Raw genomic sequence first — 27,485 nt, 5'->3', positions numbered from 1 at the left:
GGCGGTAGGAAATGTGCCCTCCTGAGAATCCATTGCCCCTATTACAAATGCCGGATAATAAAGGGTTAACTGCCCCTTTAACAAGCGTGGCGAGCGCAGCCCACCGCACCACACACAAGCACAAAGAGACCCCCACAGGGACAATAAAACTGACACAGGCAATGGATAGGAAGGACATAACCTGAGGAGACCCCCGCCGCTGCTGCTGCCTCGATCGGTGTTCCTGGAGAAGAGGAAGTGATGCTGCCAGGGCGCTCTATGAAAGCCTATGGGAGGCTACAAGAAAATGGCCGCCATGCATGTAGAACATGCGGCCGGAGCGAGTGTAGGCAAAATGGCGCCGTTTGGCGCCGAAACCGCCGCTCCACAGTACAGTAATGCACACATGTCTGTATATAAAAAAACATGTCAGATCGCCGCAGCGATCGCTGTATAATGCCCAAACATGCCACAAAACATGCCCCACAGCACACAGCTTCTCACACTGACAAGGCTGACACACACAGTGTCACACAGCTCCCCCCCCCCCCCCTGCAGCCCACAGCATGCAGCCGAGAGATAGGGAGACAAACAGTGTGAATAGAGGCAGGTTACACAGTCCCAGACTGACACCCCCCCAGACAGACAGGTCCCCACATAAATACACTTACCTCACAGTGGCGTGGGGGACCCGCACAGGCGAACAAGCCGCTGCACATGATGTTGTATAGATGAGATAGAGAAGCCGCTGCACATGAGGCAGGGAGAGTCGCATACAAGACGCACAGAATGAGGGTTAAGAAACCGCACAGCGTCCAGTGAGGTAGCCACCTCACCAATCATCCCTGCACCGAACAGGGATGGGTCGTTCACTGTGCCAGGAGCGTTACCTGGCTGAACGCTCGATGGCAGGCTGGGAAGCCACTGACCCACGACCTGCGACCAGGGGGATCAGCCCGAGACCCAGTCCGCATGATCCTCTTCATCCGAAGAACTAACTAATGCTGACAAAAAGAACAGCTAAGTAAAGGTAGAGAGAAAACTCAAATAAAATATCAAAAAAAGAAGAAAGAGTCTGGGGCACAAAGCCCCAGCACAGAGAGAGCCAGCCACTCCTGACAAGCTAGACATTAAAACTGAGATATGGTTGCAGGAAGTAGGAGGGTATTGACTGAGGGGACCACCCCTTGAGGGTGGGATATGTTAAAAGCTTTAATGTTAACATATTCTGTTGCCTAGCTACTCATTCGGAGCAAAGTCTAATACCCCGTATGTGACGAATATGAAGAGGCGGCGACTGTCGGAGGACGTAAGAGAAATATGCTTTAGTAAATCATTAAAATAACATGAAGATAAGCCAGTTGTATGGCATTAGGAATTAGTGCTAGACGGTCGCTCACACAATAAGAGAACAGGTGTCATTCGGGTCATACAAGGTATTAGTTGGGACCTGGGGGTAAATGAGGAGGAGGCATTTTTTTTATTTCATATACTCTACTTTAAAAACTTCTACTTTTTTCTTTTAGTTTTTTTTTTTCTATTCTCCTCTGCAGCAACATATTACTTAAAATATCTGCCTAGTGCTTACTGTCATCAACAACCCACAGATCACACTGTTCAGCTGCAGGAGCCCACACTTCCCCAAAATGTCACAGATGAAGGCACGAGATTTTCCATGTAACCACAATGCACAAACTCCTTTTTATGTGCGGCATCCTTTGCCGCTGCCTAAAAAGCGGTCTACCATGGATCGCTTTTCAGAGTCATTTGACAGGCAATGAAGAGGCTGTGGAAATGCTGACCCACCACAGTTACAGGGCAACACAGCTCTATTCACTTGAATGGGTAGCAACTGATGGCAGACCTGCTTGCAGAATGTGATAATGCAGTTTCATTTTTGCTGAGTAGCTGCATGCCCTTGTTTAGGTGAGTGGTCAGGGGGAGGTAAAACCTTGGCTTAAACTCCTGCTTTTACTGCCCCCTGGCTACCCACCTAAAGAAAGGCATAAAGTCATGTCACATGTCACAGGCAGAATGTGTGCATGCCAAAAATTAAAGTGGAACGTCACTCTCTTAATCAACATTGACTAATTTTAACCGCTTGCCGACCGCCGCAAGTACATATACTGCGGCGGTCAGCCCCGTGCAGGCAAAGTGACGTATGGGTACGTCACTCACCTGCGAGCCAATAGGAGGCAAGCACGCGCCGCCAGAGGCGCGTTCCCGCCCCCGCTTGCTCACTGTGATCCCTGCGCGTGTGACCGGCGGACCCGATATCCGCCGGTCACTCGCGATCGCCCGTTACAGAGGGAGAAAGGCAGGCGGCTAATGTAAACAAAGCCGTCTGTCATTCTCCCTTGTGTAAGTGCAGAGATCATACGGTCCTGCTATGCAGGATCGTATATCTCTGTAGTTACACAAACAGCCACATCCCATAACAGTTAGAATCATGCCCCTAGGGACACACTTAACCCCTGCATCACCAATAAAGTTAACCCCTTCCCTGCCAGTGTCATTTTTACAGTAACAGTGTATATGTATAGCACTGATTACTGTAGTAATGTCACTGATACCCCCAAAAGTGTCAAAAATGTCAGTCAAGGGTCCGATCTGTCTGCCGCAATGTCGCAGTCCCGCAAAAAAAAAAAAAAAAAATCGCAGATCGCCGCCATTACTTGTTAAATAAAAGAAACAATAAAAATGACAAAAATCTTTCCCTTAGTTAGTAAACGCAATAACTTTTGCGCAAACCAATCAAAATACGCTTATTGCAATTTTTTTTACCAAACATATGTAGCAGAAAACAAATTGGCCTAAAATGTTAAAAAATTTTGATTTTTACATTTTTTTGGGGGGGAATTTCATACAAAAAAATGTGAAAAATATTGTTATTTTTGCAAAATTGTCGCTCTTTTTTTGTTTATAGCGCATGATCAAAAAATCGCACAGGTGATCAAATACCACCAAAAGAAAGCTCTGTTTGTGGGAAAAAAAGGACGTCAATTTCATTTGGGTACAGCGTCGCACGACCGCGCAATTGTCCGTTAAAGTCACGCAGTGCCAAATCGCAAAATAGGGCCTGATCAGGAAAGGGGTAAAATCTTCCGGGGCTAAAGTAGTTAATCCTTATTTTTTTTACATTTCTTCAGTTACTGCCTGGTTTCCAGGACTGGGAAAATGGTGTCGTACATCCCAGGAGTCTTAGGGGTTTTCTCAGCTACGTACACCCTACTACCTGATATAAGGGCTGATGGACTTCAGGAAGTACATGCTACATTAATCTTCTGCCCTTACTCAAGATGGCTGCAGCTAGAAATGCTAGGGGGTGTTTTTCTAAGTGATTTCTCAGTCAAATAAATCATGCAAACGTGGATGGATGGGGGAGTGTTTTTGGTTGTGGTGCTCAGTTGCACGTAGTTCCACTTTAAACAGCATGTTGTATTTGTCTGGCAGTACAGCTGCCAAAAGTGACCCATTTAAAGCCCCATACACACACGCAGATCGTCGTCATACAAATGTTCGTCTTTTCTCCCCGGGATGTCGGTGTCTGTTGAAAAGTGCAAAGACAGCACAAGGACAGCACAAGAATTTTGTCCGCAGACTTCAGCTGACTGCAGAAGTGATGTCATGTAATGGTTAACTTTCCCTGTGTTTTTTATTTTCTGAGCATGCCCAGTCTTGCAAATCTGCGGTCTGTCGGCTGATTTCTGTACTGACAGGCAAACAATTGTCCGTTCTGGTGTCTGCAGACAAAAATTTTCATGTTTGCAAGAAAGACTCTTGTCCGCAGATTGTGTGCAGACATCTGTCGGAGGCACCATACTAACACGCATACAATCGGCAGATCTTTCGTCCGCCGACGTTTGTATGACGACGATCGGTACGTGTGTACGGGCCTTTAGTGTGTATGGGGCTGCATTGCAACTGTCCTGCAAACGCATATAATGCACTCAGTTGGAGTGCAATGATTTGGAATTTACAGAGTTAAAACAGGAGATTACCTGCCTCCTTAACACCTGTCAAACGTCAGTGAAAAGTTATCCACTGCGAATTGCTTTTCAGAGGGGAAGCTATGACTGCCGTACCTATGAACGGGCCCTAAAGCTTTGTCAAAAGCCTAAGAACTACTTTTTCCTATTTTTACTTGCTTAATTTATGAATGTTGTCTTGGTCTTCATTGTGACGTGTTGTATTTGTAAACCTTTTTTCTAAAAATGTTTAAAAAGAATTTAGATAAAAGCCAACATACGTACACATAGGCCCCTTTCACACGGGCGCTCCGTATGTCTGTATATCATCCCATTTTTTTGCGGATGAAAAACGGACATAATGTAAGTCAATGGGATTGCGGATGTCAGCGGAAGACCATCTGCTGACATCCGATTTTCGTCCTTTCAGTTCTGTTCTGTTTTTTGGAACGGAACAGAACCCTATTTTTCTTCTGTTTAAAAAAACGGAAAGGATGCAAAATCGGATGTCAGCAGTGTCATCCGCTGACATCCGCATCCCCATAGACTTACATTATGTTCGTATATCATCCGCAAATGGATGGGATGATATGCGGACATATGGAGTGGATGACACAAGTGTCATCCGTGTCCGTGAAAAAAAAAAAAGCGCCGCAGCGGAATAAAAAATCGGAGTGGCCGTGTGAAAGAGCCCATAGTGTTTGTGTATATACACATACATACACACACACACACACACATAAACAAACACATACACACACATACACACAGTGCCTTGAAAAAGTATTCCCCTCTTCCACATTTTGTCATGTTACAACCAAAAACATAAATGTATTTTTGGGAGATTTTATGTGATACACAAAGTGGTACATGATTGTAAAGTGTAAGGAAAATGATAAATGGTTTTCCAAATATTTTACAAAAAATATTTGAAAAGTGTGATGTGCATTTGTCCTGAGCCTTTGATCCTGAGCTGTGAATCTCTGCAGCACCTCCGGAGTTACCATGAACCTCTTGGCTGCTACTCTGATTAATGCTCTCCTTGCCCAGCCTGTCAGTTTAGGTGGAGGGCCATGTCTTGGTAGGTTCGTAGTTGTGCCATACTCTTTCCATTTTCGGGTGATGGATATTGAACAGTGCTCCGTGAGATGTTCAAAGCTTGGGATATTTTTTATAACCTAACCCTGCTTTAAACTTCACCACAACTTTATCCCTGACCTGTTTGGCGTGTTCCTTGGCTTTCATGATGCTGTTTGTTTACTAAGGTTCTCTAACAAACCTCTGAGGGCTTCACAGAACAGCTGTATTAATACTGAGATTAAATTACACACAGGTGGACTGAAGGCAATTGGTTCCACTATATTTAAGTTAGGGGTATAAGAGTAAAGGGGGCTGAATACAAATGCATGCCACACTTTTAAGATATTTATTTGTAAAAGATTTTAAAAACCATTTATCACTTTCTTTCCACTTTACTATTATGTGGCACTTTGTATTGGTCTATCACATAAAAGCCCAATAAAACACATTCACATTTTTGGTTGTAACATGACAAAATTTTGATAATTTCAAGGAGTATAAATACTTTTTCAAGGCACTGTGTATATTATATATATATATATATACACTATATTACCAAAAGTATTGGGACGCCTGCCTTTACACGCACATGAACTTTAATAACATCCCAGTCTTAGTCCGTAGGGTTTAATATTGAGTTGTCCCACCCTTTGCAGCTATAACAGTTTCAACTCCTCTGGGAAGGCTGTCCACAAGGTTTAGGAGTGTGTCTATGGGAATGTTTGACTATTCTTCCAGAAGCACATTTGTGAGGTCAGGCACTGATGTTGGATGAGAAGGTCTGGCTCGCAGTCTCTGCTCTAATTCCCAAAGGTGTTCTATTGGGTTGCAGGCCAGTCAAGTTCCTCCACCCCAAACTCATTTATCCATGTTTTTTATGGACCTTGCTTTGTGCACTGATGCACAGTCATGTTGGAACAGGAGGGGGCCATCCCCAAACTGTTCCCACAAAGTTGGGAGCATGAAATTGTCCAAAATGTCTTGGTATGCTGATACCTTAGGAGTTCCCTTCACTGGAACTAAGGGGCCAAGCCCAATCCCTAAAAGACAACCCAAAACCATAATCCCCCCTTCCACCAAATGATTTGGATCAGTCCACAACGCAAGGTCCATAAAGACATGGATGAGCGAGTATGGAGTCATGACCTCAACCTGATGGAACACCTTTGGGATGAATTAGAGCAGAGAATGCAAGCCAGGCCTTCTCGTCCAACATCAGTGCCTGACCTCACAAATGCGCTTTTGGAAGAATGGTCAAACATTCCCATAGACACACTCCTAAACCTTGAGGACAGCCTTCCCAGAGAGTTGAAGCTGTTATAGCTGCAAAGGGTGGGCCAACTCAATATTGAACCCTACGGACTAAGACTGGGATGCCATTAAAGTTCACGTGCGTGTAAAGGCAGGTGTCCTAATACTTTTGGAAATATAGTGTGTATATATACATATATGTCTTTTATATATATATATATATATATATATATATATATATATATATATATATATTTTTTTTTTTTTTTATGTATTTATTTTCCACATTTAATGTACATTACATGTATTGAAATAATATTCTATAATTTTAGAGGATAATCAGGAGAAAATGTTTTATGGCAGGAAGGCATATTTACATCTCATTTGATTCCCATTTTAGTAATCCTAGAGAAGAAAACTGCCAGCTGTCAACATGGTTTCTCTAACAGGCACACATTGTAGAAACATTCCACCACTGTCCATAATCTCTTAAAGAGGTTGTACACCGAGAAATTTTTTTTTTCTCTTCTTTACTTTCTGAAAGAGAAACCCATAATGAGCTAGTATGCATCGCATACTAGCTCATTATGAAATACTTACCTTAGAACGAGCCCCCGCCGTGCCGTCCGCTTACCTGTATGACGGGCGACATGTATAGTCGCCCGTTTTCCGGGATCGCGGCATCCGGCCATCTGATTGGCCGGAGCCGCAGTGACGTCACTCCCGCGCACGCGCGCGGGAGCCGACGGTCACGGTGTTCTAAAATTTTCTCGGACCCGTGAAAAAATCGGACCTCATCACTTCCGGTGATGGGAGTCTCAAGTGCGCATGCGCATAAGACATTATCTTGGTTTGGTAAACTTATAACACATAGCGGGCAGCTGAATGAGAGGAGGCGGGGCTGAGGTGGGACGGAAGACACCGCCGCGTCATCTGCAGAGCTGAATAGAGGAGGCGGGACGGAGGTGCGGCCGTGTAATAAATGCAGGACTTTAGCGACTCCTTATGTTTTATTATCTTTAGCAATTATCGTATTATTTATCCTTAGGATTTCATAACATTTAGTATTTCTATAATACAAAATAAGAAATACTAAATGTAAAGATAATAAAACATAAGGAGTCGCTAAAGTCCTGCATATATTACACGGCCGCACCTCCGTCCCGCCTCCTCCGCCAGCTCTGCATATGTGCCTCCGTCCCTAATGTCTCGATGACGCGGCGGTGTCCTCCGTCGCACCTCAGCCCCGCCTCCTCTCAATCAGCTGTCCGCTCTCTGTTATAATTTTACCAAACCTCGAAAAATGTCTTCTGCGCATGCGCACGGACGACTCCCACCCGCTGTTTTGTGATGCTCTATCACCGGAAGTGACGAGGTCCGATTTTTTCACGGGTCCGACAAAATTTTACAACAACGGCACGGGGCTCTGAAGGAACGGCACGATCTGCCGTTCCTTCAGAGCGCATGCGCCAGTGATGTCACTGGCTGCATTAAAGGTAAATATCTCCTAAACGGTGCATGTTTAGGAGATATTTACAGTACCTATAGGTAATCCTTAATATAGGCTTACCTATAGGTACAACTTCCTGAGGAGGGTTTACTTCCTCTTTAAGACTGAGAACTAATAAGGTTGATAATATAACTTTGTTTTTTTTTTTTGTTTTTGGTTTTTTTTTTTGCTCTACTAGGAGAATGATGAACACGCATTGTTTCAAAAATGTTGATCAATGTAGCCCAATGTATCACTTTCATGATGAAGAATATTCATACCTGCTGTACCAGGAATACGTCACCCTGCTGAGAAAGGAGACTTTGTTTTCCGGATTTTCATTCTGTACAGAAAAATAGAAAGGTTCAAGTCAGTATAATGACAGCTTTTAAATGTGGATGTTGCTACACTGCATACAAAAGCCAAACTGAACACTGATATTAAAATAAAATATATTAATATTTAAATAAAACTAGTTGATGTGGTTTGTAAATGGCAATATTTAAGCAGGCCTGCCACTTACCGTTTCTTTTTTTTTGAATCTCAGTACTCCAAAACTCTGGGGCATTCTATGCACCAAACAGCAACCAGAATTGTCATGGCCAAGCTGTGGCCTTTCCACACACCATGAATTATGTTTACAGAAATTTGTTTTTGGAACATTTGTTTGATTTTCTAATAATGAGGTCATCGTACATTGACCATAGCCACAAGGAAAATCAAAGGAGCAGGATGACATTTTTTTTTAACAAAAATTCATCCTGAAATCTAACATAGAATTCAAAACATTGGCATGGCAACCGTCATTTTTTGGGGGTTTTATAGGTAATTTGTAAAATTTATAATGGGTCTAACAAATGTTCTAACCAGCTTTACTGATCTAAACAGTATGACCATAAGACCGCATTCACACTAGTCCGACTTGGACCACGACTTGTCAGCCTGACAAGTCGCGGTCCATCACGCTCCCATAGTGTAGTACAGGAGCCGTTCTAATAGGAGCGACACAAGTCGCTCCGACTTAGAAAAAGGGTCCTGTACTACTTCAGGGCGACCTGGAGGCGACTTGCATAGACATTAATTTTATGAAGTCCGTGCAAGTCGCGCTGCACGCGACTTCACAGGTCGCCCCCTAAGTCGAAGCGACGTAGTGTGAACCGAGGCTAAGAGTTTTTACTGCAATCCATGCTATATAAACAGTGAAAAGATGCAGATTGGGCACCCCATCATCTTTGCCCACAGTGGGGTTAGTAGTAGAAAGGCAGGAAGGTTTGGTGAAAACTCATATTAAAATTGTTTTAGAATTTAGAGGCTTCCACCAGAGACAACATTCCTGCTCTGCTTCCAGTTAGTGATAGCCCCGCCTGTTCTTTAAACTGCGCCACCCCACTGACTTCACGTCAATCGTTCCACACCAAGCGCTGCATTGCTGACCTAACTGGAAAACATTGAAAAGAGAAGTATGGGGTTTTAAAAAAAAACCTTATACTCACCTAGGTGAATGCTACATCTATCCTCCGACTCTGCACTGACAACTGAGCAATCAAACAGCGCTGATCGCTCAGTTCTCACCTCGGCTGTCAGTCACTGGCTCTCTGCTCTGCCCCTCCAGTGCGCACTGGAGCGCAAGGCTTGAGGGGAGTGGCTGGCTCAGTCTCCCAGTGGCGCAGCTAAGAAGCTAAACCAGCTGCCGGTTCAGGCATCTGGGTGGATCACAAATGTAAAATCAGGATCTTTCACCGGCCGGGACTGGCTGAGTGCCGTCAGTTGACAACGGGTCACAGAAGTGCTTAACGAACTGCACTCCTGTGATCCATAGGAGAAGTATAGCCAAAAGCCTCTTTGGCCATAATTCTCCTTTAATTATGTTTTTTTTTTTTTTTACAGCAATATATCATCATTATTACCATTATTATTTTATATGGTTCAAAAACCTTGCCACCATATTGTCTAAACTAGAAACATAAAGGGATGACAATATTGTTATTACATCTGCAAATCCCTAAATAAATAGGAATAAAACAATATCTTTACAGTTTTTTTATCGTTTTTTTAGAAAAGATTTCCAAATTTATAGAAGTTGCATGAATCACTGTTCCAATTCATTTTACCAAATTAATGGAGAGTTAATGGCACCACAAGTAAAAAATGAATGCCACTAAGAATTAATAAAAAATTAATAGCGCTAAGAATTCATTAAAAATGAATGGCAGCACAAGCGTGGATTGCGGTTTTCACATGTTCCAGGAACGTGCGCGCAAGGTGCAGATGTGAAGGCAGCCTTGGTCTCCATTTACACTTCGCATAGTGTTCCCACTTGCAATTTTGTGGGGGCAAGTGATTCTGTGTGCCCCCACATAGTGCAGTCCATTCACTTCAATGGGCTGCCATATGCTGGTTTGTCGCCCAACAGAAGCCCACTGCTCCTTTTTTGGCAACAAACTTCATGTAGTTTTTAATGGCGATTGTTGCCCCAATTGCAGTGCAATTCTGTCGCACGAAAATCGCAGCAAAATCTCACCTCATTTGGGGAGCCATTTAGAATGAATGGCACCCAATCTCGCATCTCGCAGCGCTTGCCATGCAATTTTTGAATCACGGGCATAATCCTGCCAATTCCACCAATGATTCCAGATCCCCCTCAGATTAGAGACTTCAGTCACAGATGGGGGATGGATAGTGAAATCACTCATCCCAAGATGGAGGCTCAGACATCAGCGTCTTGCATCCAGGATGTAGCTGCGGCTGCTGGGCTTTAAACTTTGCACCCATATCTCCTTGCACAGCACTGACAGAGGCATACACTGCCAGGTATGAGAGTGTGTGGGGGCAGACACAGTAGGGGGGGGGGGCAGGAGGAGGAAGAGCAGATCAGCTCTCTTTTCTTTCCAGTTTAATCAGTGCTGGGTCTGGGCAGTGTAAGAGAGTGTAACAGACACTCTTTGCTTACAACTACAGCCAGCAACCCTACCTGGGAGCCACAGTACAGGCTGAATGTTGTGCCCAGGTTTCAGGCAATCTGAAACCTGGGCACATGATTCAAAACCTGGACTGTCTAGGTGAATCCTGGACAGGTGGCAACCCTAGGGACACCTACCACTAGCCAGGTCTTGTGATGGTTCGTATTGCAACCTGTCATACTCAGTGGCAGAGCTAGACTTTTAAAACAGGGGTGGCAAGCTATTAAAGGGGATATAAAGGGGATCTATGGGGACCCTGCTCTAAAGGGGGATCTATGGCATAGATCCCCTTTAGAGCAGGATCCCCATATATCCCCCTTTAGAGCAGGCCAGGGCAGGTCCCCCATAGATCCTCCTTTACAGTAGGCCAGGGTGAGGTGAGGTCCCCCATATAGATCCCCCCTTACAGCAGGCCAGGGTGAGGTGAGGTCCCGTCCCCCATATAGATCTCCCCCTTACAGCAGACCAGGGTGAGGTGAGGTCCCCCATATAGATCCCACCCCCTTACAGTAGACCAGGGTGAGGTGAGGTCCTGTCCCCCATATAGACCTCCCCCGTACAGTCGGCCAGGGTAAGGTGAGGTCCCGTCCCCCATATAGATCCCTATAGATCCCCCTTACAGTATGCCAGGGTGAGGTGAGGTCCCGTCCCCCATATAGATCCCCCCTTACAGCAGGCCAGGGTGAGGTGAGGTCCGGGGACCTCACCTCACCCTGGCCTACTGTACGGGGGGAGATCTATATGGGGGACAGGACCTCACCTCACCCTGGACTACTGTAAGGGGGATCTATATGGGGGACCTCACCCTGGCCTGCAGTAAGGGGGATCTATATGGGACCTCACCTCACCCTGGCCTGCTATAAGGGGGGATCTATATGGGGGTCCTCACACTTCACCCTGGCCTGCTGTAAGGGGGATCTATATGGGGGTCCTCACCTGGTCCCCCATATAGATCCCCCCTTACAGCAGGCAAGGGTGAGGTGAGGACCCCCATATAGATCCCCCCTTACAGCAGGCCAGGGTGAGGTCCCCCATATAGATCCCCCCTTACAGTCAGCAGGCCAGGCATTGGGCAAGGGCAGGTTCCCCATAAGATAGATCCCCTTTCCTTTACAGACTTCTCACTACTCAGTCAGTCACTAATACAGTCAGACAGTACTACAGTAGTAGTCTCTTACCTACCTTTTTTTCACCTGTCCCGACTCCCCAGGTGAGGTTTTTCCTGCAGCACCACAGACAGACACCAGCTCTCTGGCCTCTCCCCCGCCGCCTTCTTTGCTGAGCCTGAATAATTGATGGCGATTGGCGATCCTGCTGATGCTGAGTCCTGACTGGACTCCTGTCGTCCTCCTCCTCCTCCGCTCCTCGCCGCTCCGGCTTCTTCGATTGCTCACTGCCTGGTTCTCTCCTGCGCTGCGCTGGGCGGCCGCTGCACAGGCTAGTCCCTCCCCCAGACAGTCCCTCTCAGTCCCCGCACTACACGCCTCCCCCACCAGTCTACAGTGGGCGGCGCCGACACAATTGGGTTAGGGAGCTGAGCGGCCAGGGGCAGAGAGCAGCAGACACAGTGGTGGCGGCCATGGCAGAAGCACTACACGAGGGTGATTAGGGTGTAATGTTTTCAGCGGGGTGGCAACAGGGGTAGCAAGGACTTTGTCTGGGGTGGCAATTGCCACCCCAGCTAGCTCCCTGGCTCCACTACTGGTCATACTGAAAAAAGTTGTGCATATTTATTTCAGTGCACACCATGGCAATGCTGTGCTGTGAGCTGACCACATAGGAAACAAGTTATTCTGGCTTGTCTATGCATTATCACAGTCCTAGAAATAGCTGACTGTGTAGCACCAATGCATCTAATGCCAACGAGACCTCAATGATTAGTAATCAGGGTAAAGTTAAAGAGGTGGACATAAGGGCAGCAATGTCCATCCAGTAATCTGCCGTCATCAGACCTGTCGGACTAGCACATCTCTAGCCAAGAACCAGATAAAGGCAGCTAAGGTGGGTACTGCAAACAGGTTATATGGCTACCTGACAGTCTGTGTCATTCAGAGGACAGGGTGGGCCTGACAGCTGTGCTTCCGGGCTGTTTGCGAAATGTATCCACCATGTACAGAATTCCTGCTTACAAGACAACGCAGGAGCAAACCGTTTAGTTAAAGTGACATTTAAATGTATATGCCATGTGCAGTGTATACACCATGAAAATGATGGTGACACAATGTGAGGAGGCGATGAGTCACAGAACACTGCTGGATTGGGGAGTTCATGTCAAAAACACTCCTTCCTCGTTACCTCATGTGGTGGATGTGTTTTTTAGGGTCCTTTCACATGGGCTTTCCACACGGCGGACTCCGTTTTGCCCAACAGGGATCGATCCGCCGATCCCCACTGAGCAGCCAAATGACAGCTCAGTCTCCGCTTACTTTGCTGAGACGGACCTGTCAGATCCCGGTTCTCCTCTATAGGAGACTGGATGAAAACGGACCACCTGTCCGTTTTCATTCAATCCGATCCCCCCCACGGATGGAAAATAGGGTTTCTATTCATCTGGATTTCACGGACAGTATGGGATCGGATAGCGGCGGGTGTCACCAGAGATGTCACTGCTGACATTTGAAACTCCATAGGGGTGCATGGAGCATCCGATCAGGTCCATCTGAAAAAAAATGGCAGGCGAACCTGATCGGAAAGCCCGTATGAAAGGGCTCTAAGTCAGTCATGTCAGTCGGGACTGCAGTTTAAGAGCACAGCTGCCTTCTTTTATCAGGAAAAAGAGGTGGTAATGTAGCTCTTGTGTCCAGCTTTATGGGAGCCCCCTCAAGGGGGAATGGAAAGAACCAATCTCAGTTCCTAGATCAGTGGTCTCCAAACTGTGGCCCTTTGTCAGCCTCTTGGGGGTATTACTCCCCCTCCTCCCCACTATTACCAACAGTGGGGCATAGTTCCTGTCACTGACACCAACATTGGGGCACTAGTTCTCTGCCTGACACCAATGATGGGGCACTATTCCTCCCACTGACAACAATGATCGGATAAGATCGGATGAAAACGGAGAGGCGGTCCGTTCTCATCCGATCTCCCATAGAGGAGAGCGGGGATCTGACAGCTCCTTCTCTGCAAAGTAAGCGGAGACGGAGCTGTCATCCGCCTGCTCAGCGGTGATCGGTGGATCGATCTCCGCTAAACAAAACTGAGTCCGTCGGGGGCACCTCCCGTGTGAAAGGGGCCTTATGGTCCTCCTTCTAGAAGGATTTTAAAAGAGCAATACAATTAAATGGTCACAGAGTGGACCCTGCCTACAGGCTGGTTGTACACAAGTTAGTTCAATAAATTGACAAAATTCAGCCGGTCCCTGCTGAACTGGTTGGATTTTGATCCATCTATGGCCGGCTTAAGAGATGAAGTCTATCAAGCTGCTAGAGCTGCCTGCCCACCAACATGCAGGAAAAAAGTAATCACTGCAAAGAGGTTCAGATTACGATATGCAATATCATAAAAACCTGTAATCTATTGGATGTGAAACCTTCATCTTTTAATTCTCAAGAGGTCCTGGATAGATTTTGATAAACTGGGGGTCTAAGACAACTGACCTCAACTGGCACTGTTGCCAATAGCAACCGATCAGCTTCTATATTTCATTTTTTTCCCCCACACAGCTTAGATAACTATAATTCCACAAGCTGGGATTGGCTGCGCTCTAGCTGAGGCAAAGTTTGTCTCAAACAATTTTTGTTAAAGTGGTTGTAAACCTCAGTCATGAAATATGAACAAAGCTATCTACATAAGTCACTTCGGGACAGTGGTGGGACAAGATCATCTAGATCTCAGGGTGAACATGCCAAATCTTGCCCCCTCCCCCTCCAAGATATATAAGCATTATGTGCCCCCCCCCCCCTCCGAAAAAAAAAAACAATCTTAATGCTTAACCCATGTGCATAATGCATGAAATCCCCTCTACCAGCACAAATATTTGACCCCCCCCCCCCCCCCAGCCCAAATCTTTTCATTCCGCTCATGCTCCCAAAAAAATCCCCTTTTCTAGCACAAATCCTCTACCCCACAAATTTCCGCTCCAAGCAAAATCCTCTTTCCCAGCACAAATCGCCCTCCCTTTAATCCCCCATTCTAGCACAAATCGCCCTCCCTTTAATCCCCCATTCTAGCACAAACCCCCCAAATTTCCCCTCCTAGCACAAATGCTCCCCAATCATCCCTACTAGCAAAAATCCCCTCCACCCTCACCATATTACCTTTTACAGCACAAACCCACCAAATTCCCACCCCCTCCCCTCCAGCACAAAGCATCTTCACCCATCTCCCCCCCTGCCCCCCCCCCCCCCCCCAGATCAACACTCCTAGCACACCTCCCCAAATGTCTCCCCTAGAACAATTCTTACTTCCTGCTGCCACTCAATTCCCCTCCCCCCAATCTCCTTGTTGTGCCCCAGCACCTCACATGATACTACAGTGCCCAGGGCAGCCATCCCTTTTGCCCACCCTTGTCCTGGCCCTGGACAGGGAAGAGAGTTCTACCACACAGCTTGTAATTGACAGCCTCAGCTCTGTTCCTGTGTGCTGTGTGAAAGGGTGTGCGTCCCTTCCCTCCAATCAGCTCTCAAATCTCTCCTCACTGAGTTCTGCAGAGTGTAACTTCAGCTCTCTGCCCCCTTTTTTCTGACAGCTCAGACAAGCTTTATAAAGTCTGAACTTTTAACAGATGTACAGAAGAGAAGACTGCAGATAATCAGGTACAACTTATGTAGGAGGATTTGTCTCACCTCTGTGTATTCCCTGAGGCCAGTCACCTCACTGGGTATATGTAAGGGTTTACAACCACTTTAAAGAGGAAGTAAACTCAAACCCATAATTAGTACCTATAGGTAAGCCTATAATAAGGCTTACCTATAGATACTGTAAATATCTCCTATAACATGCACCGTTTAGGAGATATTTACATTACATGCAGATGATAACGTCATGGCACATGCGCTCTAAAGGAACAGCCACCCGTGCCGTTCCTTCAGATACCAGTGCCATGAATGACGCCGTGCATGCACAGGAGTGACATCATCGCTGCTCTGGCCTGTCACACAGCAGGAGACCGCGGACCCGGAAGGAAGGAAGGAAGACCGGGTGAAGATGGACGCTGCCTCCTGCGATTACATCACATGGCTGGAGGGCTTTGCTTTCAGGTAAGTTTCACATAATGTGCTAGTATGTAATGCATACTAGCACATTATGCTTTTACCTTGCAGGTCCGGAGAAAAAAAGACACCAGCAGTTTACAACCGCTTTACCTGCCCCCATTGAATCTATCCACACAGCAGAAAGCCAGCTTTGTGTAATGAAGCTTGTATTATCGGCACACGGCAGCGAATGTCACATGTCAATGGATACTAGAAGGTGTCACCGGAGACTTGTAAAGTGACTCACTTGGGATAGGTCATGGTAATTAGATATAATATAATACATTATTATTTACATAACAACCATAGAGTGATGATCACAATAAACAAACGGGGTTTCTATAGGGTTTGGTAAGAACCTCTCTAAACACCACCAAATGCGATGTAATGTGTACACAAATCAGGGTTCATTTACTAAAACTGGAGAGGTTAAAATTTGGTGCAGCTCTGCAAATGAACCAATCAGCTTCCAGGATTTTTGTCAAAACGTAACCACTTGACCTCCAGAAGACAGAAGATTTATTCCCCCCCCCCCCTCCTTCATGAGCAATTGTGCAGTCATGATGCAGTACAAAGATAAAATTAGGTCATTTTTCCACAAATAGAGCTTTATATTGGTAGTATTTGATCACCCCTTTATTTATTTATTTATTTTTGCGGTCAATGGATGATCATCGGGAAGACAGAGCTCTGTCCTGTCAGTGGGGAAGTAATGGATTAAAAACTAAAAAATAATATTTTTTTTTCTTTCTATAAATAAAACATATCCAATAAACCTTTTTAAAAAAATCTAATTTCTTCATTAATTTAGGCCAAAATATATTCTGCTACAATTTTCTGTAGAAAAAAATCCCAATAAGCGTATATTGATTGGTTTGCAGGAAAAATTATAGCATCTACAAACTATGGTATATTTACTGGAATTTTAATTCATTTATTTATTTTTTACTAATAATGGCAGCGATCAGCAACTTATAGTGGAACTGTGATATTGCAGTGGACAAATTGGACACCTAACTGAGACTTCTGACACTTTGTGGGAACCAGTGACACTAATCCAGTGATCAGTGATAAAAATATGCACTGTCTGCACTGTACTAATGACACTGGCTGGGAAGGGGTTAAACATCTAGGGCGATCAAGGGGGTAAATATATGCTTAGCCAGTGCTAGGGCTGGGCGATAAATCGATTTAATCGATTTATCGATTTTTTAGTTAGAAACGTTTTTTTTTTTTGTAAACTCGAGTTTTTTGGTACAATACTTTTTTCTCCCTTGCAGCCGAACTCCCCACCGCCGCGCCCGGATGTGACGTCAGCTGCGGGGCGGGCGGTGCGTCAGTACAGGCCGGGGCTGCGGCGCGCTGTGATAGGTACAGTCTCCCCGGCCTGGATGTGACGTCAGCTGCCGGGAGAGGAAGCGGGCGGTGCGTCTGTACAGGCGCACCGCCCGCTTCCTCTCTCGGCAGCTGACGTCACATCCAGGCCGGGGAGACTGTACCTATCACAGCGCGCCGCAGCCCCGGCCTGTACAGACGCACCGCCCGCCCCGCAGCTGACGTCACATCTGGGCGCGGCGGTGGGGAGTTCGGTGGCTGCACCAAAACGAGGACAAGCCAATACGCACCCAATAGATGGTTCCCTTTATCCTGTACACCATGGTTACCTGGTATGGTCTCCACCGCTTCATACTGATCTGGTTCTGAAACACTTTTGTTTGGTTCCTATGTTGTTTATTATGCAGGTTTGGTGAACCACTTACAAGAACTACTCTCTATCTTCACCATGCCCCCCCCCCCCCATCTAATGTCCTCTTATCCCAGATAGTATTCTATTGTTTTGGGATTCTACGCATTTTAACTCTTGAGGAGTTAAAATAGCAATAAAGTTGCACTTTTGACACTATATCTGATGTCTGAAGTCATTTTTTAAGTGCATTGGATAAAAAAAACGAAAATCGAATCGAAACTCGAATTTTTCTTTAAAAATCGAAGATTTTTTTTTTAGGCAAAATCGCCCAGCCCTAGCCAGTGCTCTGGTGTACAGTGTGTGCTGCTTCTACTAGGGGATGTCATGGATTTTTATAGCCTGCATTGCAGGAAAGAAAATCCATCTTCCCGACGATCATCCATTGGCCGGCACCCACTGATCGGCATCTGCTGCGTACAATCATAGCACAGCCGGATCACCGGCGGCAGCACGTGCCCCTACCCAGAAGTGCCGGATCACATGCGTAGTACATGATCTGGCGCAGAAGAGCTGCCTTGCTGCCGTACATGTAAGTGATACGGTAGGCAATCGGATAATTATACAAGCTGTAGTTAGAAGCTGATTGGTTTCTATGCAGAGCTGCACCAGATTTTGCACTCTCCAGTTTTAGTAAATACAACTCAATGCATACTGTAAATATCTGTATATTGCATAATGTCAACAAATACAGAATTCCATTAGTGGAGGTTTCAGACAAGCACATGGTGTCACGCTGCATGCTGAGTCATTGCTGTGAATTCAGAAATGGTAGAAGACGGAATCATTAGAAACCGATGTCTCTACTTGCAGTTACTCTTCCTTGCCTAAAATAAGACACTTGGGGTAACATGACACAGGAACACCTTTAACCAGGTGACTATACAAACAAAACCTCATATACTGACCATGCATGCTCACTATAGAAGATTATGTTATGTGAATAATGGGAAATTACAGCCCAAATCCAGGCATTTACTTTTAAATACTAAATGAGCCCCCAAGCAGTAATTAAAATAAAAAAGCAGCTCAGGCAGCAATAGATGCCTTCAATCCAGAGCTGTCCCCCACATATTTTTGTCTCCGCAAGGTGTCCTCAGTCTTCAAGGTTCAATGACACCCAGTGCCATGCAACCTAGAGTGCTAAGCACTAGGGACATAATAAGAATACAGGGTGTTATGGTCCTGCCTGCAGAGAGGGTGTAGGCAGGTGTCTCCAAAAGGATTTCTGTGTTTTCTGTTTCCAAGTTAACCTCTTCAGCCCCGGAAGATTTACCCCCCCCCCTTCATGACCAGGCCATTTTTTTAAATATGGCACGGTGTTACTTTAACTGACAATTGCGCAGTCGTGCGATGCTGTACCCAAATAAAATTGATGTCTTTTTTTTCCCACAAATAGAACTTTCTTTTGGTGGTATTTGATCACCTCTGCGTTTTTGTTTGTTTTTTTTTTTTTTTTGCGCTATAAACAAAAAAAGAACCACAATTTAAAAAAAAAAACAAAAGAAAAAACAATATTTTTTACTTTCTGCAATAAAACAAATCCAATTAAAAAAAATGTAGAAAATCGAGTTTCTTCATCAGTTTAGGCCAATATGTATTCTGCTACATGTTTTTGGTAAAAAAAAAACCCCAATAAGTGTATATTGATTGGTTCACGCAAAAGTTATAGAGTCTGCAAACAATGGGATATTTTTATGGAATTTTTATTGTTTTAGCGGGACTGCGACATTGCGGCGGCCAAATCGGACACCAACTGACACTTTCTTTGGGACCAGTGACACTAATACAGTGATTAGTGCTAAAAATATGCACTGTAACTGTACTAGTGACACTGGCTGGGAAAGGGATAACATCAGGGGGGAATAAAGGGTTAAATGTGTTCCCTGGGAGTGCTTGCTAATGGGCCAATGGCTAATGGGGGGCTCCACAGTGCTACCTTTTCTCTCCTAAACACAGAAACTAACTGTATAGCCTGTGGCCCTGTCACACAGTTAATACAGCATGACCTTGTATCTGGCACGCTTGCTGGGGAGATACTGCTTGATAGCAAGGCGGCCAGTAAACCTAATCAGGGACTCATCAATGCAGACAACTTGTTGGGGGATAAACAAGGCTGCAAACCGCTGATTGAAGTGCTTTACGAGGGGCCGAATTTTGTGGAACCGGTCATATCCAGGGTCTTCCCGAGGACGACAGAGTTCATTGTCACTGAAGTGCATGTACCGAAGAATTTGCTCGTATCTCCCCCTGGCCATGCAAGCAGAGAACACGCGATGCCCAGAAAAGTTTTAAACTCGGAAACCGTTATAGGTTTCCAGCCGAATTCTCTGGCAAGGGACGAATTTGGATGTGTGGTGATATATTGACCAGCATATAAATTGCTTTGGTCCACAATAGATCTGTAAAGATCTTCCGTGAAAAACAGCTAAACAAAATTAAGGGGAGTAAAATTGGCTGTTTCCACCTGAATTCCGGGCTGGGCAGTGAATGGGGGAAGTACGGGCGCTGTAGAATCTGGGGGCTGCCAATTAGGATATCCCAGCGCATCAGGGAGGGCACTATGGGCTCTACGGGCCTGTCTTCGAATTCTCGGGGACTGCGGGCCACTACTTGTGCTAGCCACCGCACCAGCTTCAACTGCACTTATGGGACTCGCCACGTCACCAAGTCTTACTGCAGTGCTGGTGTATCTAGGACCAGGGTGTACTAGGCAGCTGGTGCAGCCCCACTTTAACATTTTCCCGCAAGGGTATCCCCCACTGTAGGTAACACCATATAAATAGGGCTCACCCAATGCAATGCATTGGGGAAATACCCGCAAGATGTAGCGGTTACTCTGCTGGAGTGATCACCGCCTTGAGGGTAATGTAGGGGGTGATAGGAGCTTAGTTAGGATTCCCAGTGGGGTCTGGAACCTGGAGATCCTCATGGACTTACAAATGCCACTGATGGATTTATTGCCTTTGTGGAATGTTGCCAAAATCATGGACTTCATGGCCTCTTGTGGAATTATTGACAGGACAGTTGCCTTAAAAGGATTTCTTAATGGACTTTGCCACCTGCCTAAGAAAACGTCACTTTATGGGGCACTAGAGAGCTTTGTATAGGCTTGTATATGTGAAGATGTCTTTGGAACAGTTACTTGTTATCTGCAAACTACCTCAGTAAAGGATCTTTATCTGTTCGCCTGCTTTGCCTGGTCTGAAGTCTCTTAAAAGGGTGCATGCACAGTGAATCAAAAGAACAGGGGATTATAAAGTTAGAAAAATTACAGTACATAGAGTCCAGCATGTAGGATGCTGTCTATTGTAGACTATGTTGCTGTTGCTAGGGATAACCATATTTGTGTCATTTCCTTAAAGCAATCAACCAGCCAGGGAATGGGTGATAAGCAAGGGTGACAGCTATTCTAGTAGTAAAGGGGTGATATTTTCCTTGCCCCCTTAACTAGCAATCCCCACATACTGGAACCGCCCTTGCAGCACAGAGTGCCTAGGGACTTACCTCGGGGGTCATGGGAAAGAGTGAGATAAATGAGTTCCCTAGAAGAGAGAACAAGCATGTAGTTATAGTGGAGTGCGTTTTCCTGCATCCAGTAGCAGCGGTTGGACATGTCACCGGGATCGAGGTGACGGATTGCTGCATTGGTGGAGACAGGTACAGGCTCTGCGGTGCCAGTCCCTAAATGCTGCATGCCTGGGGAGTGGGGTTCTCTTAGGTAGACGTGTCCATTGTGCGTAGTGTGAAAAGTATGATAAGTTGTCCATGAGTAACAGAAGAGTTAACTGTGTGAGCTGCTGCCTGCTTCTAAGCCTGGAGTTTTGCCTTAATGTTGATTTCACATGAATACAAAATCCTGCCCAGTATTTAGGCATTAGCGAGTGCAGCTCCTTAGTGTCCCTGCTAGGGCACCTTAAGCCGCGCCCACAGGGGGTATTACCTCCATACCCTTCATTCATAGCGCATTGATGGAGAGAGCAGCACTGACTTCATCACGTCTCTGCATCTCCAAGGACTGCCCTCCACTGAACAAGGGGAGAGGAAAAGGACCTGGAGTGCCATGTGACCAGATGAAGACATCAGAAAAAGGTACACTAGGTATAATAAAAGAGGAATGCGGCCAAAGCTTTTTTGGCCAGACTTGTCATGGGTCACAGGAATGGACTTTTTTTGCTCTCCTGTGGCCCATAGTCCGCTTAAAAAGGGCTATCACCTGCTGTCAGCTGACATGGCACAGCTGCTCCAGGCTCTGGAAGGATCCCAACAATATTGGCTGTCAACCGGCTGCCTGAGTGACAAATGGTTCCACCTCTCAGCACACAGCATGATAACAGAGTAGTGATTTCTAGCAACTTCATGCAATATGTCTCCAGTTTATGACTGTCTCCTGAGCCATGTCCCCAGTCTCCAACATCTCTAGTATATTCACAGTCCCTGACAGTCTTCTGCAGAATATCTGCAGGCTCTGATCACCTATTGTATCATGTTGGCAATCTGTGATCATCACTTGTACCATGTCTGTAATCTCTGACCATCTCTTGTACCATGTCTGTAATCTCTGACCATCTCTTGTACCATGTCAGTAATCTCTGACCATCTCTTGTACCATATCAGTAATCTCTGACCATCTCTTGTACCATGTCAGTAATCTCTGACCATCTCTTGTACCAAGTTAGTAATCTCTGACCATCGCTTGTACCATATCTGTGATCTCTAACTATCTCATGTACCATGTCTGTACTATCTTACCATCTCATGTATCATGTCTGCAGTCTCTGACCACTATTGTACCATGCACACCTTTAGTGTAAAAGAACCCATAAAATGCGGTGGCTAACCTTGGGACTATACATTAATAAATATAATATACATTAGTATGCTGTTCTATACAGAAATATACTACCAATAATAAATACTATGCTATCCATTTATAAATATACTATGCTACCTATTAACTCCACACTGACCGTACGCAGATATACGGCCTCACAGAAGTGGACCTTTATCTGTGGGGTTACATATCTGCGCACCTGTCTTTGTGCTGGGAGCTCGTGGCACAACATGCTCCCAGCACAGAGACTTGGCTCCGATTGGGAGCCCTGGGTTTCGTACCAACGATTGGGTCCAGAGACTCCCAATTCCAGGTCAGCTGATAACTGTGATAGCCTCTGATTGGCTCAGTGATCAGTCACTGTTCATGTGTTTACTTTCTCTTCTGAATGGAGAGAAAGATACAATGTATCTTCCTTTTCTTACAGGATTGCAGGAGAGGGAGATATAAATAAACAAATATGTAAAAAAAAAAAATTAATTAAAAAACAAAAGAAAAAAAATAGCTAGATCAAAGTTTGATCTAGGTCAGTGCCAGGGTTAGTGTTAGGGTCAAGGTAAGGGTCAAAGGTCAAGGTCAGGATGTTTTTGGTAGGATTTTTTAATGAAAGCATTTTTTAACAATACATCAGTGTCAGTTACTGTCAGTATGTTTTAGGTAGGATAAAAAAAAGCAAAATATGCACTACTGTTTCTGGGCCCTACTACGGGTACAAACTAGGGATGCACCGATCCGATATTAGGATCAGATATTGGCGCTGATATGGCCATAATAGCTGGATCGGGGGATCGGTAAAATTAACAGATCCACGGGCCGATCCGGTTTTGCTCTTTACATAGCTATGAGGGAGCAGAGAACAGCTGTCAAAGAAGAAAAAAAAAAAGAGCCTCCTGCAAATGCCTGTCAGTCAATGTATCTTTTCGTTCCATCTGCCGGAGGAGGGAAGTTTAACCTCTTAAATGCACAATTGTTATAAGGTATCTGCCGATACCGATCCGGAAGTATTATTTTGTTATAAGCTCACAAAACAGTACTTCCGGATCGGACTCGGGATCAGCGATTTCACAAAGCAAAAGATCGGCATTGGGATCGGGACAAAAAAAGTCGGATCGGTGCATCTCTAGTACAAACAGCAACTAACATACGCATATGTGGTATCACTGCGATCATCAGGAGCAGGACAACTTATTTTGCTTTTTTTTCTTTGGTGATAAGTTATGGCAATAGCAAGACATATGGGGTAGGGCATAGGGTAATGAATGGGGTAGAGCTTGTGTAGTGACGTCACGCTACCACATTGGAGCACTAAGTGTCTGCGATTGATGAAGTCCAAGTGACTAATTTTCCCAGTTTTTATGTATTTGGATGGGTCTAGTTTTTCAGATGTATGCTCTTGCTATTGTTTCTTATTGAATTAATTACTACACTATATGGTGATTTTCATGTATATGTATACAGAACAACAAGCTGAGTGCTGCCCCCTGGTGGATGTGATTCAAAGACTGGAGATTTCCTCAGATTGATGTCTGCGTTTATTATCATCACATAAGTGATTTAGTGCCGGTTCACACGACTTTGGGGGCGACCTGTGAAGTCGTGTGCACCGCGACTTCTGAGCGACTTGCACGGACTTCACATAATGGAAGTCAATGCAAGTCGCTCCGATGTCGCTCCGAAGTAGTACAGGAACTATTTTCTAAGTCGGAGCGACATGAGTCGCTCCTATTAGAACGGTTCCCGTAGTACAGAATGGACCGCGACTTGTCAGGCTGACAGTCGCCTGACAAGTCGCGGTAGTGTGAACCGGGACTTATGCTGCACATTAATTTGGCAGCAAAGAAGGTGGTGAGTGTGCATTGCATGCCAGTGGGGGCTGTTTTTGAAGCATTTTTGCACAGCGTGGCACTTTATTCATGTGACTGGTTTGAAGTGGATGTTATCTAGCAGTGTTACGCTATATGTTCTTTTCCTGAGTTGCAGCTCCTAAGAATTCATTTGGATTATGTGACTGGTTTGAATCAGCAGATGTTGTCTTCAATATTAACATCTTACATGGGATTATGCTGCACTCAAAGTGTTTGTAAAGGCAGAAGGTTTTTTTTTTAACCTAATGAATTCTATACAGCACAGAAGATGGACCTGAGAAGAGGAGGATCTGGACTGCTTTGTGCAAAACCAACTGCAAAGAGGAGGTAAGTATGATAGGTTTATTATTTTTAACTAAAAAAAAAAAACTAAACAAGACTTTAGAATCACTTAAAGCTCCGTTCACATATTGGCATCTCGGATCGCAAGCAGAATCGATGCAATCCTGAATCATTGCAAATCGCGGGATGCTTGAGCGATTGCCCTGACTTGCAATGGCACCACAAACGCAGCCCAATTTAGCCGCGATTGTCGACTGTCGAATCGCGGTAAAATCGTGCAAACCCAACAGAAGTTCTTGTACTTTTCTTGGGTGACAGGCGTCCTGTGATTCTGTTTGCGCAAGTTTACCGCGTCAGGCAACAATCGCGGTAAATCGCGCAGCTTTTGGGGTGCCATTGCAGGTCACAGAAATTGCACGGGCGTCCCACGATTTGCAATGATTTGGGATCGCGGGGAGAATCGCGGCAATTCTACCTGCGATCCAAGATGCCAATATGTGAACGGAGCCTTAAGTAAGTAGCCCATTTTCTGGTGAGTGTGCAACACAGCTATACTAGAGCACAGAAGAAGTTTCACTCGGATATTTATCTGACAAACTTTATTGGATTATTTATTTATTCACTAGTCTGATTAACTTGATATCCAGCGGATGCACACTTAATGTGATCACTGTTTTTGATTATTCATATTATTGAACTTTTGAACATTATTTTATTTAATTTCACCTATATTTTATAGTAATTAGAGCTCTGCAATTGTTATGATTTATGGTAGGGTATACTGCCTCTTTTTTGCTAGCGGCTCCTTTCAGTGTATAGCGCCAACTTTTTGTTATTTTTTGCTTTTATTAGCAAGAAATATATAGCTTAAATTATTTTTTGTTCTTACTATTTTGAGCCAGTTTTTCTTTGATAATAATAAAATAAACAGTCTGGAGGTATCCATTACTATTTACTACTGAAAGAAAGTCCAATTTGTCCTGAAGAAAACAATGTACAGTCCACCTGGATACACAAAAGTAGTTGCAATGATATGTACAGTTTTACTAACATCTCAAAGTTGCAAACTTGTGTTCAGGCATTAACATTTGTTTCACCCTCAGTCACTAAGAGGTAATCACATTATACATTGGGGCAGCCTTTTTCAACCAAAGTGCCTTTAGATTTCTTCAGAGGTGCCTTGGCAAAATGACTAAAAATTGCCCCAAAATTGTGTACAAGCCGGTGGGTGGATGAAACCTGCATTTTAGTTACACAAAGCCACAAGTTTTCATTGTAAACCAGTAAATCCTTCTGGCTGCCAACCTGCTAATGACCAATGATCACATCATGGGATGTCAGTTGCCTTGTTTGACCCTCCCTTGCCTCTCGCCATCAACTTTGGGGTCACATTAGCTGAATGATGGAAAAAAAAAACTGAGGGAGAAGAGAAACATTGGAATACTAGTCAGTACCAGTTTCCAAGTGTATTTGTTTTGGAAGAATAAATCCCCTCTAATGTTGTGTGTCCTATGTGTATTGATGTTGGTAAATTATGTAAAACTATCAGAATAGTTTTTACATTTTAGAATGGGGAGCCTCAGGACTGTCCATAATTTTGAAGGGTGTCCTAACTGAAATAAGGATGAGAAACACTACAAATAGGAAAATAGCCCTTATCTCCACTGCACTGTGTATTCTGTATCTAGTGATGTTTGAAGTTTACACATCATGTTAATAAAATGTAAAATAAATATTTTACTGATCCAGGATAATATAATCAGAGCCCCCCTTGCAGTGGATGTGAAGTCCCCTCCCCCCAGTCCTATGACACATGTAGGGATCAGAGTCACACACATTGATACATTGTTGCGATGATCAGAGGTTACATATTACCTTCTCATTGGCGGAGATCCTCTGGTAGGTCACACTTTTTCCAATGAAGGCTTTCAGCATTGTAGTATGAGAAGTGATCAGAGAGGAGATCCTGTACTCAGTGACACCATACAGATCGGTACAAACTCCTCAGTCTCTACCATCCCCGATCACTATTCCGTACACACAGATCCCCCGTACAGCGCCCTCTAGTGTCTCCGCACACCTCTTCCGGCTGTATTCATTCACAAAGAGCGGCTCACTCTCTACATTACAATAACAAACTGACGGCCAATCACAAACTGAGCTACTGACAGCCAGCCAACCACGTGTACAGGCAGTGACTGACAGCCAATGGCATTCCTAAAGCGGTGACATTGGCCACGCCCGCTCCAGGGTGACGGTCTGTGGGCGGAGTTAGGAGGACAGAGCAGTGCCTGGGATAGGAGTATGGAGAAGGGGGCGGTGACTGCAGTGTGTAGGAAGATGTCATATCTGTCACATTGAAGGAAGTTGTAGTTACCTCTGTATGGGGGTGGGCAGCGCTGGCTGGAATCCTGGCCAGGGCACTATCTGCATGGAGTGTGCATTTGAAAGTACAGGTGCGGTGCACATTACAAGAAGCTGGAGCTACAGAAACAGGAACTGCAAATTAACTTGGAATAGATGAAGATATAGGTGCAGGATGGGAGGGGGCTGCAGGCTGGATAGGATTAGCTCTTTGACTCCCTCTTTGTATGCTATGCCCTTGGATGGTCCTGGATGTGCAATATGGTCTGCTTTTCAGCTTTCAGTAACGTGGGGCCCCTGCCCTGCCCAGGGTCCTGGGTGGTAATGTGGCTCTGACAGCTGTGGGCATTGTAAATGAGGATAGAGGGAGCAGGGTGCTCATCCATCACATGACAGTGCTCACCTTGTTGGGCTGTGGGTCCAGGAGAAGCTGAACGTCTGAGAAAACCATGGATGTGGCTGGCAGCTCTGCATTGTGTG

At 45.1% G+C, this 27,485-nt stretch overlaps 1 protein-coding gene across 1 annotated transcript in view; it reads right to left on the bottom strand.

The window, feature by feature from the left end:
- The window catches only part of LOC309545704 (multidrug resistance-associated protein 1-like), a 135,375-nt gene extending 108,734 nt beyond the window's left edge, over positions 1 to 26,641 (bottom strand). The window contains exons 1-2 of the mRNA XM_082245040.1: positions 26,517 to 26,641; positions 8,049 to 8,110 (exon numbers count right to left, since the gene is read on the bottom strand). Coding sequence (XP_082101166.1) covers positions 8,049 to 8,110; positions 26,517 to 26,576 — 122 coding nt within the window. The 5' untranslated portion in view covers positions 26,577 to 26,641. The remainder of the gene's footprint in view (positions 1 to 8,048; positions 8,111 to 26,516) is intronic.
- Positions 26,642 to 27,485: the final 844 nt, after the last annotated feature.

The sequence above is a fragment of the Pelophylax lessonae genome, assembly GCF_965119305.1.
Source record: "Pelophylax lessonae genome assembly, chromosome: 2".
In the NCBI taxonomy this organism is placed as follows: Eukaryota; Metazoa; Chordata; class Amphibia; order Anura; family Ranidae; genus Pelophylax; species Pelophylax lessonae.
The sequence above is the reverse complement of the archived record's forward strand: the minus strand, read 5'-3'. Positions and strand labels throughout refer to the sequence as shown.